General features: G+C 45.2%; 1 protein-coding gene across 1 annotated transcript in view; it reads right to left on the bottom strand.

Annotated features, from left to right (window-relative positions):
* The window catches only part of LOC139577180 (cotranscriptional regulator ARB2A homolog), a 331,393-nt gene that overhangs the window by 65,476 nt on the left and 251,778 nt on the right, over positions 1 to 14,139 (bottom strand). Inside the window, exon 13 of the mRNA XM_071404090.1 lies at positions 9,564 to 9,648. Within this exon, the coding sequence (XP_071260191.1) occupies positions 9,564 to 9,648 (85 nt within the window). The remainder of the gene's footprint in view (positions 1 to 9,563; positions 9,649 to 14,139) is intronic.

Here is a 14,139-nt window from a genome sequence, read left to right as displayed (position 1 = left end):
ACGCCACGAACTTATCCTCTGCAGCAGAGGTAACTCTGGGTCTTTCTTTCCTATGGCGGTCCTCATGAGAGCCAGTTTCATCATAGCGCTTGACAGTTTTTGCGACTGCACTTGAAGAAACGTTCAAAGCTCTTGACATTTTCCGTATTAACTGACCTTCATGTCTTAAAGTAATGATGGACTGTCATTTCTCTTTGCTTATTTGAGCTGTTCTTGCCATAATATGGACTTGGTCTATTACCAAATAGGGCAATCTTCTGTATACCATCCCTACCTTGTCACAACACAACTGATTGGCTTAAATGCATTAATATGGAAATACATTCCACAAAATAACTTTTAACAAGGCACATCTGTTAATTGAAATGCATTCCAGGTGACTACCTAATGAAGCTGGTTGAGAGAATGCCAAGAGTGTGCAAAGCTGTCATAAAGGCAAAGGGTGGCAACTATATTTTGATTTGTTTAACACTTTTTTGGTTACTACATGATTCCATATATGTTATTTCATAGTTTTGATGTCTTCACTATTATTCTACAATGTAGAAAATAGTAAAATAAAGAAAAACCCTTGAACGTGTAGGTGTGTCCAAACTTTTGACTGGTACTGTACATACAGTTGATACAGACATACATTCAACATATTGATTTTGGGATGTAACAATAAGCTTCTAATGTTATCATGAAACACATATTTATGTTGTATTATTGAGAAAACGGAGACCTCGCCAAGGCCCATGGCAGAATGGTGTATATGTTCTGATGGTAGATGGTATGCAACATGTCCTAACTCTAATCAGACTTCAGACAAACGTCACAGACAGAGACAGGGAACACCAAGATCAGTCGATAGACACACACAGTCATCTCGAAGTGATCAAAGTGACCGGGTCTTTGATACAAAGCAATCGGGTTCCTCTCAAGGCTCCCTTCTCTCTCAAGGGGGATCTTTTTTCATATTGTCACCCTAAGTTTACATGTAGGGGGTTGCAGCCTGGGTCAGTCTGTTCATTCCGGGTCAAATTACTTTCACTTGTGTCGTTTCCCCGTTTCTGTTAGTATGAAAATTGAGGTTTTTCTATCTCTCTCTGCATCATGCCACTCAGATACTTTAACCTGCCAATGTCTCCAAAACAGATGTCAAAAATTCCATACAGAGTCTATTTTTTTAAAAGGGAGACAAAGAGAAAGACTAAGTAAGATCTCCTGTACAGCTTTGACTGTTTCTTGAAGCTGTTCCCTTCCACCTCCTCCCTCCACATTAGCCCCTCGTACATAATATTTGTTGACTCAGTGCCTTGAATATGACCCCGTCAGAGGCTTTCTTTGTTGTAGACCAATCACAGAGGTACAACAAACTCAGAGACACAGAAAAGGGAGGAAGGAAAGTAGATGGCAAAATAAAGATGATTCTCTCTCCAGTGGTCTGCTCCTGTCTGCATGGATCTTTAAAACTCAGGCTTCATTACATAAAGCTGTGAGCCAAGTGGGTCAGTGCCCACCAGTCTGGTGCCGGGGCACACGGATCAAGCACCTTTAGGGCTCAACTCCATTTTAAAGAGAAATAGCAAATGAAGGCCATGTCTTCCGATCCTCTACAATGGAGAGAGAGAGAGAGTGAGGGGGGAGAGCGAGGGGTGAGAGAGAGAGAGAGAGAGAGGGAGGGGGAGAGAGAGGAGGAGAAAAAGGGAAAGGAGAAAGAGTAAGACAGAGGGAGGGGAGAAAGAGGGAGGGGAGAGAGGGAGGGAGAGAAAGAGAGGGGGGTAGAGGGAGGTGGGAGAAAGAGGGGGTAGTGGGAGAAAGAGGGGGTAGAGGGATAGAGGGAGGGCAGGGGGAGCTTATAAATAAGAGTAAGATACATTCAATACATGACACAAGCGGCACAACGATTTGTGACAATATGTGTAGTGGTGGCGTGTGTTAGTACTACGGTCATTTTCAAGAAATCCCAGTTGGAAATCCCTCCTGATTCCGGGAATCCTCCAACTGGGATTTCAGGAAAACTAGGGAATTTATGGAAAGTTCACAGAATGTTGAAACTCTAGTTAGTACAGAGGAAGAAGAAGATGAAAGGCTGGTTAGGCTGGGAGGAGAGGCTGATGACGGCAGCCAACGTGTTTCCTGAACATAGACACAGCATCTCACACATGCCTAAAAATCACTTAGCTACTCAGCTACTAGATACTAAGCTTCTATTTTTCTACCTAACATTTAAGATATAGATTAATATTTCACCAATAAACAGTATCAACCGTTCTTCAAACATTCTACAAATAAAAATGCGGTCCATGTTCCTTGAATACCGTAACATCCCTCCAACACACAATCACCTCTGTCTGTGGTTGTATCTAAAAGCCGTCCATGTCTATGGTGTTCTCAGAGAGGTGGATGGTGACAGAACCATAAGAGCCAAGCAACTGCCAGGTCAGCGTTTTCCACAAGGCCGTGTCAGTCTAGACCGAGCTTGGCACCTGTACGATCCAGACGATAGCTTGACCCGGAGATGAGCACCGTGACAGGATCAGGGTCAGAGTTTGTTTCTGGTTCACCACCGCTTACCCTAGCTATTTCCTGCTACGCTAGGCTCCTCAAACGCTAGGCCACGCTAACGCTAGGCTCCTCTAACGCTAGGATCCTCTAACGCTAGGCTCCTCTAACGCTAGGATCCTCTAACGCTAGGCTCCTCTAACGCTAGGATCCTCTAACGCTAGGCCACGCTAACGCTAGGCCCCTCTAACGCTACGCTCTTCTAATGCTAGGCTCCTCTAACGCTAGGCCACGCTAACGCTAGGCCCCTCTAACGCTACGCTCCTCTAACGCTACGCTCCTCTAACGCTAGGCTCTTCTAACGCTAGGCTCCTCTAACACTAGGCCACGCTAACGCTAGGCTCCTCTAACGCTAGGCTCCTCTAACGCTAGGCTCTTCTAACGCTAGGCTCCTCTAACGCTAGGCCACGCTAACGTCAGTAAAGACAAGCCAAAAATACGCCCTTCCCCTCTTCATCTGATCTTTCGATGAGCCAGCAGGCACCCCCCCGACCCCTGAAAAAAGTAAAGCTGAAAAAACAGAGGAAGTGAGGAGATGAGGCGGGATGCGTTTCCTCTGGAAGTGTAACTCAACAGATAAACATCCATCAGACGGATGGACGGGGGCCTGTAGGCCGGGCGGAGGTGGCGACAAGCAGATGTTTCATGGTCAGCGGTGCGTGCCGCATCAGGGCGAGGCTTTACACTGTGCTCATCTCATCACAGCGCTCATCTCCGCAACACAGACACACACTACATCATCCATTTCTTTCTACAGGCTTGTAGGAATCACTGGAAGTCTTGAGTTCAGGTAAAACGTACTAGACTTTTCTTAAATCTCTCTATTTGACACTTTTGGTTTGATCAATTCATACATCCACATTGCATCAATTCTTTGTTAGCTACTTAGGTGAAATGTTTGCTATTTTGTTGAATGGGAAAAAATCACGAAATCAAAAATAACTATTATTTAACTACAGTGTGCTATCACTGTTGTGTGACTCTAAGCCTGACTCTAGAGCGGGCCTGCCCAGCCCTGCCTCTCTCTCTCTCCTGGCTATCTGTTCTGTGACTGCAGCCCAGCCGTGGTGAGTCAGACCCTGGGTAGGCCCCAGCCCCCTGCCCCTCTCCCCAGCCCCCCTACCCCTCTCCCCAGCCCCCCAGGCACATGGAGAAGCTTTCCAGCAGGAGATTTGTTCCACTTTATCTGCATATTTAGGCAGTTTTCAGCATGCTCCTAACTGATAAAATGATGCCAGTCTGTCAGGCCGCTGCCAGCGCCGGAGCAGTGACCTTCTAGGGGAAGATTCCTTTTGAAAGAGGGAATGAAAATGAAAAAGACAGAGAGGGAGAAAAGCTAGCCAGGCTAACAGGGAACCGGTCCAGGGTTTATCACGTTAAAAACAATAAACAGAGATGGTAGCAGACACTCCTCACACTAAACAGCCCCTCAGTGGGGCATTGCCATGCTGGTACCAATGTTGCTTCACAGATGATTAGCACCAACAGAAAGACAGACAGAGCTGTCTCCAGGTCCTTCTGCCAAACACCAAAACCTGCATGGAGAACACCTACACGACAACAGCACCACACATGGAGAGACAGGGAAGGGAATGAGAGACAGACACAGACAGAAACAGAGAGAGAGCGAGAGAGAGAGATCAGTAGGATGGAATGAAAGGGAGACTCATCCTTCAGTGCCGCCAGTGACTCCCTCCTCACTGCCTGACAGCTCTGTCACTCAAACCAAAACATCTGAAGGACAGCCAATGGCATGCCTTGGTTTGCCTTCAGCCGTCTTAGTGTCTGTCTGATCAGGCGCCATTCTCCATAGCGTCCCAGTAGCCGGAGGCTTCCCGGGCTCCAGAAGAGTGCAGTTAGCTCTTGGTGTGGTATGCTGTCTGTGTGTGTGTGCGTAAGGTTAGTGACAACGAGGAAACTGAAGTCTGTTGATGAACACATTGTGGTTAGCCATTATCTCCTCAGAGCAGAGCAATCCCCTACCATCGTAGCATTCAGACACACACACACACACACACACACACACACACACACACACACACACACACACACACACACACACACACACACACACACACACACACACACACACACACACACACACACACACACACACACACACACACACACACACACACACACACACACCCCGTGGTGACAGCTGAATTATGGACAAGGATATGGATGGAGGGATAGAGGGATGAATTGAGAAGCATTCCCTCAGCAGAGAAAAAGCTGGGTCATGGTACTTTGACACCCTTCCCTCCACCTCTGTGACCTCTAGCTGCTCTCTTGTGACTCACGGCACAATGGTGGTGCCTCGCTCCCTGTCAAACCTCCAAGGACACAAAGACAATCAAATCAACCTTTGACACGAGACCAGAGCGACTAGCCACCAAAGACTTGCTGAGCTGGACGCAACTTTACACTCACTCTCTCTCATTATCACTGATGTAAAAGTCATTAAGACCAATGCTCAATCAAATATGCCCGGAATAAGACAAGTCCTGATAACTGTGACATACAGTATCAGTCAAAAGATTGGACACACCTACTCATTCAAGGGTTTTTGTCTATTTTTACTATTTTCTACATTGTAGAATAATAGTGAAGACATCAAAACTATGAAATAACACATATGGAATCATGTAGTAATCAAATCAAATCAAAATATTTTTTAAATGTGAGATTCTTCAAAGTAGCCACCCTTTGCCGTGATGACAGCTTTACACACTCTTGGAATTCTCTCAAACAGCTTCATGAGGTATACATTTCAATTAACAGGTGTGCCTTGTTAAAAGTTAATTTGTGGAATTTCATTCCTTCCTAATGTGTTTGAGCCAATCAACTGTACTGTGAAAAGGTAGAGGTGGTATACAGAAGATAGCCTTATTTGGTAAAAGACCAAGTCCATAACATGGCAAGAACAGCTCAAAAAAAAAAATCTGTCCTTTGGTCTGATGAGTCCAAATTTGAGATTTTTGGTTCCTACTGCCGTGTCTTTGTGAGATGCAGAGTAGGTGAATGGATGATCTCCACATGTGCAGTTCCCACCGTGAAGCATGGAGGTGTGATGGTGTGGGGGTGCTTTGCTGGTGACACTGTCAGTGATTTATTTAGAATTCAAGGCACACTTAACCAGCATGGCTACCACAGCATTCTGCAGCAATATGCCATCCCATCTGGTTTGCGCTTAGTGGGACTATCATTTGTTTTTCAACAGGACAATGACCCAACACCTCCAGGCTGTGTAAGGGCTATTTGACCAAGAAGGAGAGGGATGGAGTGCTGCATCAGATGACCCGGCCTCCACAATCACCCGACCTCAACCCAATTGAGATGGTTTGGGATGAGTTGGACCGCAGAGTGAAGGAAAAGTGAAGGAAAAGCAAACATTTATTGGATACTACATGATTCCATATGTGATATTTCATAGTTTTGATGTCATCACTATTATTCTACAATGTAGAAAATAGTAAAAATAGTGAAGGTGTGTCCAAACTTTTGACTGGTACTGTATAACAGTGATTAAGTCCTGGAACCTCATGGTGTTTTTCCAACAATTGTTTACAGACCGATTATTTCACTTATAATTCACTGTATCACAATTCCAGTGGGTCAGAAGTTTACATACACTAAGTTGACTGTGTCTTTAAACAGCTTGGAAAATCCCAGAAAATGATGTTATGGTTTTAGAAGCTTCTGATAGGCTAATTGACATAATTTGAGTCAATTGGAGGTGTACCTGTGGATGTATTTCAAGGCCTACCTTCAAACTCAGTGCCTCTTCGCTTGACATCATGGGAAAATCAAAAGAAATCAGCGAAGACCTCAGACATTTTTTTTTTAGACCTCCACAAGTCTGGTTCATCCTTGGGAGCAATTTCCAAATGCCTAAAGGTACCACATTCATCTGTACAAACAATAGTACACAAGTATAAACACCATGGGACCATGTAGCCGTCATACCGCTCAGGAAGGAGACGCGTTCTGTCTCCTAGAGATGAACGTACTTTGGTGCGCAAAGTGCAAATCAATCCCAGAACAACAGCAAAGGACCTTGTGAAGATGCTGGAGGAAACAGGTACAGAAGTATCTATAGCCACAGTAAAGCGAGTCCTATATCGGCATAACCTGAAAGGCCGCTCAGCAAGGAAGATGCCACTGCTCCAAAACCACCATAAAAAAGCCAAACTACGGTTTGCAACTGCACATGGGGACAAAGTTCATACTTTTTGGAGAAATGTCCTGTGCTCTGATGAAACAAAAATAGAACTGTTCGCCATTAATGACCATTGTTATGTTTGGAGGAAAAAGGGGGAGCTTGCAAGCCGAAGAACACCATCCCAACCTTGAAGCACGGGGGTGGCAGCATCATGTTTTCGGGGTGCTTTGCTGCAGGAGGGACTGGTGCACTTCACAAAATAGATAACATCATGATGAACAAAAATTATGTGGATAATTTTTTTGGAGCAACATCAGTCAGGAAGCTAAAGCTTGGTTGCAAACGGGTCTTCCAAATGGACAATGACCCCAAGCATACTTCCAAAGTTGTGGCAAAATGGCTTAAGGACAACAAAGTCAAGGTATTGGAGTGGCCATCACAAAACCTGACCTCAATCCTATAGAAAATTTGTGGGCAGAACTTAAAAAGCGTGTGCGAGCAAGGAGGCCTACAAACCTGACTCAGTTACACCAGCTCTGTCAGGAGGAATGGGCCAATATTCACCCAACTTGTTGTGGGAAGCTTGTGGAAGTCTACCCGAAACATTTGACCCAAGTTAAACAATTTAAAGGCAATGCTACCAAATACTAATTGAGTGTAAGTAAACTTCTGACCCACTGGGAATGTGAAAGAAATAAAAGCTGAAATAAATCATTCTCTCTGCTATTATTCTGACATTTCACATTCTTAAAATAAAGTGGTGATCCTAACTTACCTAAAACAAGGAATTTTTACTAGAATTAAATGTCAGGAATTGTGAAAAACTGAGTTTAAATGTATTTGGCTGAGGTGTATGTAAACTTCCGACTTCAACTGTATATAGAGAGATAAATATAGAGAGATAGACAGAAATATGTATATATAGAGAGAGATATATATATATATATAAAGATATATAGAGAGAGATAGATACAAAAAAACATATAGAGAGATATATATATACAGAGATAGAGACAGAGACAGAGATATATATATATACAGAGATAGAGACAGAGACAGAGATATATATATACAGAGATAGAGACAGAGACAGAGATATATATATACAGAGATAGAGACAGAGACAGAGATATATACAGTGGGGAGAACAAGTATTTGATACACTGCCGATTTTGCAGGTTTTCCTACTTACAAAGCATGTAGAGGTCTGTAATTTTTATCATAGGTACACTTCAACTATGAGAGACGGAATCTAAAACAAAAATCCAGAAAATCACATTGTATGATTTTTAAGTAATTAATTTGCATTTTATTGCATGACATAAGTATTTGATACATCAGAAAAGCAGAACTTAATATTTGGTACAGAAACCTTTGTTTGCAATTATAGAGATCATACGTTTCCTGTAGTTCTTGACTAGGTTTGCACACACTGCAGCAGGGATTTTGGCCCACTCCTCCCTACAGATCTTCTCCAGATCCTTCAGGTTTCGGGGATGTCGCTGGGCAATACGGAGTTTCAGCTCCATCCAAAGATTTTCTATTGGGTTCAGGTCTGGAGACTGGCTAGGCCACTCCAGGACCTTGAGATGCTTCTTACGGAGCCACTCCTTAGTTGCCATGGCTGTGTGCTTCGTGTCGTTGTCATGCTGGAAGACCCAGCCACGACCCATCTTCAATGCTCTTACTGAGGGAAGGAGGTTGTTGGCCAAGATCTCGCGATACATGGCCCCATCCATCCTCCCCTCAATACGGTGCAGTCGTCCTGTCCCCTTTGCAGAAAAGCATCCCCAAAGAATGATGTTTCCACCTCCATGCTTCACGGTTGGGATGGTGTTCTTGGGGTTGTACTCATCCTTCTTCTTCCTCCAAACACGGCGAGTGCAGTTTAGACCAAAAAGCTCTATTTTTGTCTCATCAGACCACATGACCTTCTCCCATTCCTCCTCTGGATCATCCAGATGGTCATTGGCAAACTTCCGACGGGCCTGGACATGCGCTGGCTTGAGCAGGGGGACCTTGCGTGCGCTGCAGGATTTTAATCCATGACGGCGTAGTGTGTTGCTAATGGTTTTCTTTGAGACTGTGGTCCCAGCTCTCTTCAGGTCATTGACCAGGTCCTGCCGTGTAGTTCTGGGCTGATCCCTCACCTTCCTCATGATCATTGATGCCCCACGAGGTGAGATCTTGCATGGAGCCCCAGACCGAGGATGATTGACCGTCATCTTGAACTTCTTCCATTTTCTAATAATTGCGCCAACAGTTGTTGCCTTCTCACCAAGCTGCTTGCCTATTGTCCTGTAGCCCATCCCAGCCATGTGCAGGTCTACATTTTTATCCCTGATGTCCTTACACAGCTCTCTGGTCTTGGCCATTGTGGAGAGGTTGGAGTCTGTTTGATTGAGTGTGTGGACAGGTGTCTTTTATACAGGTAACGAGTTCAAACAGGTGCAGTTAATACAGGTAATGAGTGGAGAACAGGAGGGCTTCTTAAAGAAAAACTAAGAGGTCTGTGAGAGCCGGAATTCTTACTGGTTGGTAGGTGATCAAATACTTATGTCATGCAATAAAATGCAAATTAATTACTTAAAAATCATACAATGTGATTTTCTGGATTTTTGTTTTAGATTCCGTCTCTCACAGTTGAAGTGTACCTATGATAAAAAATTACAGCCCTCTACATGCTTTGTAAGTAGGAAAACCTGCAAAATTGGCAGTGTATCAAATACTTGTTCTCCCCACTGTATATACAGAGATAGAGACAGAGACAGAGATATATATAGACAAAGATTGAGACAGAGGGAGAGATGAAAGGTGTACGGAGTGTTGAATCCACTGTCACACACACTACCTGCAGAGAGGCGAGGGCAGTCTGGTAGCATGGGCTCCACCGGTGTGTCCAGGGGCTCGGGGCTTGACACCCAGTTCCGGCAGTGCTGTGGGGGGAGGAGGTGGTGAAGGGAGGAGAGACGGGGGAAGGAGACAGGAACAAGCAATTAAAAGCCCTGTGACACATTGCTCAGACTAGTCAGATTTTGTTTGTGATGGCGAGCCGGGACGCCCCAGGGGGGTGTCTACGCAGCCTGGTGACCCATAACCCCTCAACACCCCCCCACCCCCTCCGCCAGTCCACAGCCTTACACTTAGAGACAGCAGAGGAGCGCTTCTTCAAACATATCTTTATCCCTTCCCTTTTGTCTTCACCCTTCTACATGTGAAATGCTGCTTTATACAGTGCATTGTGTGTGTGTGTGTGTGTGTGTGTGTGTGTGTGTGTGTGTGTGTGTGTGTGTGTGTGTGTGTGTGTGTGTGTGTGTGTGTGTGTGTGTGTGTGTGTGTGTGTGTGTGTGTGTGTGTGTGTGTGTGTGTGTGTGTGTGTGTGTGTGTGTGTGTGTGTGTGTGTGTGTGTGTGTGTGTGTGTGTGTGATGATTCCGACTGACAGTGTGTGTTATGTCCAGTGGGTTGATGGTGCAGTGTGGTATGTGTTAGTTTGACGGGATGGGTGTGGAGGAGGGAGAGGGAGGATAAAGAGAAGGATGAATGCATGGAGAAGACGTTCCTGAGATAAGATAAAAGTGAAATAGAAGAAACAGAAATGTAAAGGAGATTAGGCTGGCCTCCTGACCAATCACTGAGATTAGGCTGGCCTCCTGACCAATCACTCCTGACCAATCACAGCTTATCTGCTCTCGTTTACTTTCGCCTCGGCCCGCCTGATAGCCAATACAGTGCTTGTGTGTGTGGAGGTGTGTTTGTGTGTGTTTTGGGAGTGGGGTCCCATCCTTGAACCCCCCTCCATCACCACCCCCTCCCCTCCACACCCCAGTGATCTCCCAAGGTCCTCCTTCTGTCGGACAGAGAGGGAGCTGACTGGGCCGATGAGGCCCACACACCTTGCCTAGAACCCTGGGTACCATCACACTGCCTCTAGGTTGTCACAAGCCACCCCACACCCACACCCACACCCTTCCTCACCCTGTCATCCCCCCCCCCCGCCGCGCCCTCTGCCACCCAGGGGTCACTGTGCCCCCCACCCGGGACCCACCCGCGTCTTCTGGACATTCCTGTGTGTGTGTGTGTGCGAGAGAGGGATAGAGAAAGAAACTGTGTGTGTGTGACTGTTGTGTGTGTGTGTGTGTGTGTGTGTGTCAGCACATGCGTTCTCCAGTGAAATTACACATATAGATATATGGTGAAGAGGCCAGCCCGGTCGGTCGGTATGCTCTTTGTTTTCTCTCGGTTGTCTTCTTACCTCCGGGGCGGCCATTTTCAGATTTTTATACTACCATGCACATTTTCCTCAGGGATAGCCCTCCGGGGTAGCCCTCAGCTGGAGCCCTCAGCTGGAGCCCTCAGCTGGAGCCCTCAGCTGTAGCCCTCAGCTGTAGCCCTCAGCTGGAGCCCTCAGCTGGAGCCCTCAGCTGGAGCCCTCAGCTGGAGCCCTCAGCTGGAGCCCTCAGCTGGAGCCCTCAGCTGTAGCCCTCAGCTGGAGCCCTCAGCTGGAGCCCTCAGCTGGAGCCCTCAGCTGGAGCCCTCAACTCTCTGACAACAACTTCATGTAAATGAAATGGAGGGACTTTCAGTTACTTTGAGGAACCGTTCATTTCAGAGTCATGCACCTGTAGTGAGGATCAATCCACCTTATTCATGTCTGTAGGCAACAAATACACACATCTATCTGATAAGGAAGTAAGGAGAGAGAAAAAACATGGTTTGTACGTATATTGATGGGGATATAGCTATAAGGTTCAGGGGCACCATTTTTTATGTTGTCACCTTTCTTTAACATTTTCCGTGAGGAGGAACTTTAGTGTAACCAGAGATTTAGTTACAGCGAGATACAGCATAGCTGTTTTTGTGAGGAGAAAATGTCACAGACCGTGTTTGGTGTTTTTACAATGCACACATCCGTGTTCCAACCTATCAAACGCACACAAAAGGGAATGATATCCTGCATGCCACAGCATCAGATTTTCTCACCTCCCTTCATCCTGTCAATCGAGTGGCTTAGGAGTGTGCAATGTGGGCAAGATAGAGGGGCTTTTTGTGTTGGGAGGGGCTGGGGGGGAGTATAGGGATTTGACTGCCATTTTGGTAAACAAAAAGATGCCGTGGCTTTCCCTAGTTGTGCTCTTTGGAGGGAGGGAGGGAGGGAGGGAGGGAGGCCTGCAGGCAGGCAGGCAGGCAGGCAGACAGACAGACAGACAGACAGACAGACAGACAGACAGACAGACAGACAGACAGACAGACAGACAGACAGGCAGACAGACAGACAGGCAGGCAGACAGGCAGGCAGACAGGCAGACAGGCAGACAGGCAGGCAGACAGACAGACAGGCAGACAGCAGACAGGCAGGCAGACAGGCAGACAGACAGACAGACAGACAGACAGACAGACAGACAGACAGACAGACAGACAGACAGACAGACAGACAGGCAGACAGACAGGCAGACAGGCAGGCAGGCAGGCAGGCAGGCAGGCAGGCAGGCACAGGCAGACAGACAGGTATCAAGTGTCTCATTGTATCTCCCTAATTCATTCCGTCTGGAAGAAGAAGATGTCAGCTGTGCTGGTGGGCTATGAGTGGGGGGAGGCATTTCAAAGGCCACCCTCCCACTCCCTGCCAATGGAGGAGCAGGGGCCGGCGTTTCAATAGATTTGTCAAGGCAACCCCAACGTTGTGGGAACAGGGAGAGCAGGCTGAGCTGCGGTCAGATACAGGCTAGCACACTGCATGGGATTAGAGGAGGGAAGTTGACAAAACGATGCCACATCGGATTCTCAGACATTATTACTATCAATACTTCATGCCAGGGCGCCGATCCATGGCAACATTGAACTGAGTGAGACACCACAAACATAAACAGGTCACCCTGGAGTGTGTGTGTGGGTGTGTGTGTGTGATTGTGTGTGGGTGTATGCACTGCTGCAGTCAGGGTTTGAAACTCCCCTGTTGCTTAGTCACTTTACCCCTACCTATATGTACATATCTACTTCCATGAACGCATACCCCTCAACATGGACTCGGTACTGGTACCTGTGTATAGAGCCAAGTTATAGATACTCATTGTGTATTTATTCCTCATGCTATTATTTTACTATTATCCTCTCTCTCTGCATCGTTGGGAAGAGCCTGTATGTAAGCATTTACTAAGTGTGTGTGTGTGCACGGCAAAAGTGAAATCTAAGCATCAAGCTATTTTTTTGTTAAAATAAGCTAAATTATCTGCCAACGACGTTAAATAATTTAGCTTAGTACAAACAAATTTTTTTTATATTATCACTCAATATAAGATATCTAGGCTTGCTTAGATTTCACTTTGTGTGTGTGTGTGTTTGAAATGCTTTGTCTTAGACTGAAATATGCTTGACTTTAAAAGGAGAGAAGGAGAGGAGAGGAGGAGAGGAGAGGAGGAGAAGCTTGCATACACATACACATAGACATAGACATAGACATAGACATAGACATAGACATAGACATAGACATAGACATAGACATAGACATAGACATAGACATAGACATAGACATAGACATAGACATAGACATACACATAGACATAGACATAGACATAGACATACACATAGACATAGACATAGACATACACATAGACATAGACATAGACATAGACATACACATACACATAGACATACACATAGACATACACATAGACATAGACATACACATAGACATAGACATACACATAGACATACACATAGACATACACATAGACATACACATAGACATACACATAGACATAGACATAGACATACACATAGACATACACATAGACATACACATAGACATAGACATAGACATAGACATAGACATAGACATAGACATACACATAGACATAGACATAGACATACACATACACATAGACATACACATAGACATACACATAGACATAGACATACACATAGACATAGACATACACATAGACATAGACATACACATAGACATACACATACACATACACATAGACATACACATAGACATACACATAGACATACACATAGACATAGACATAGACATACACATAGACATACACATAGACATACACATAGACATACACATAGACATACACATAGACATACACATACACATAGACATAGACATACACATAGACATAGACATACACATAGACATAGACATACACATAGACATACACATACACATACACATAGACATACACATACACATAGACATAGACATACACATAGACATACACATACACATAGACATAGACATACACATAGACATACACATAGACATAGACATACACATAGACATAGACATAGACATAGACATAGACATACACATACACATAGACATACACATAGACATACACATAGACATAGACATAGACATAGACATACACATAGACATACACATAGACATAGACATACACATAGACATACACATAGA

Source organism: Salvelinus alpinus, chromosome 5 (assembly GCF_045679555.1).
Source record: "Salvelinus alpinus chromosome 5, SLU_Salpinus.1, whole genome shotgun sequence".
In the NCBI taxonomy this organism is placed as follows: domain Eukaryota; kingdom Metazoa; phylum Chordata; class Actinopteri; order Salmoniformes; family Salmonidae; genus Salvelinus; species Salvelinus alpinus.
This window is presented reverse-complemented; position numbering and strand designations above follow the sequence as displayed.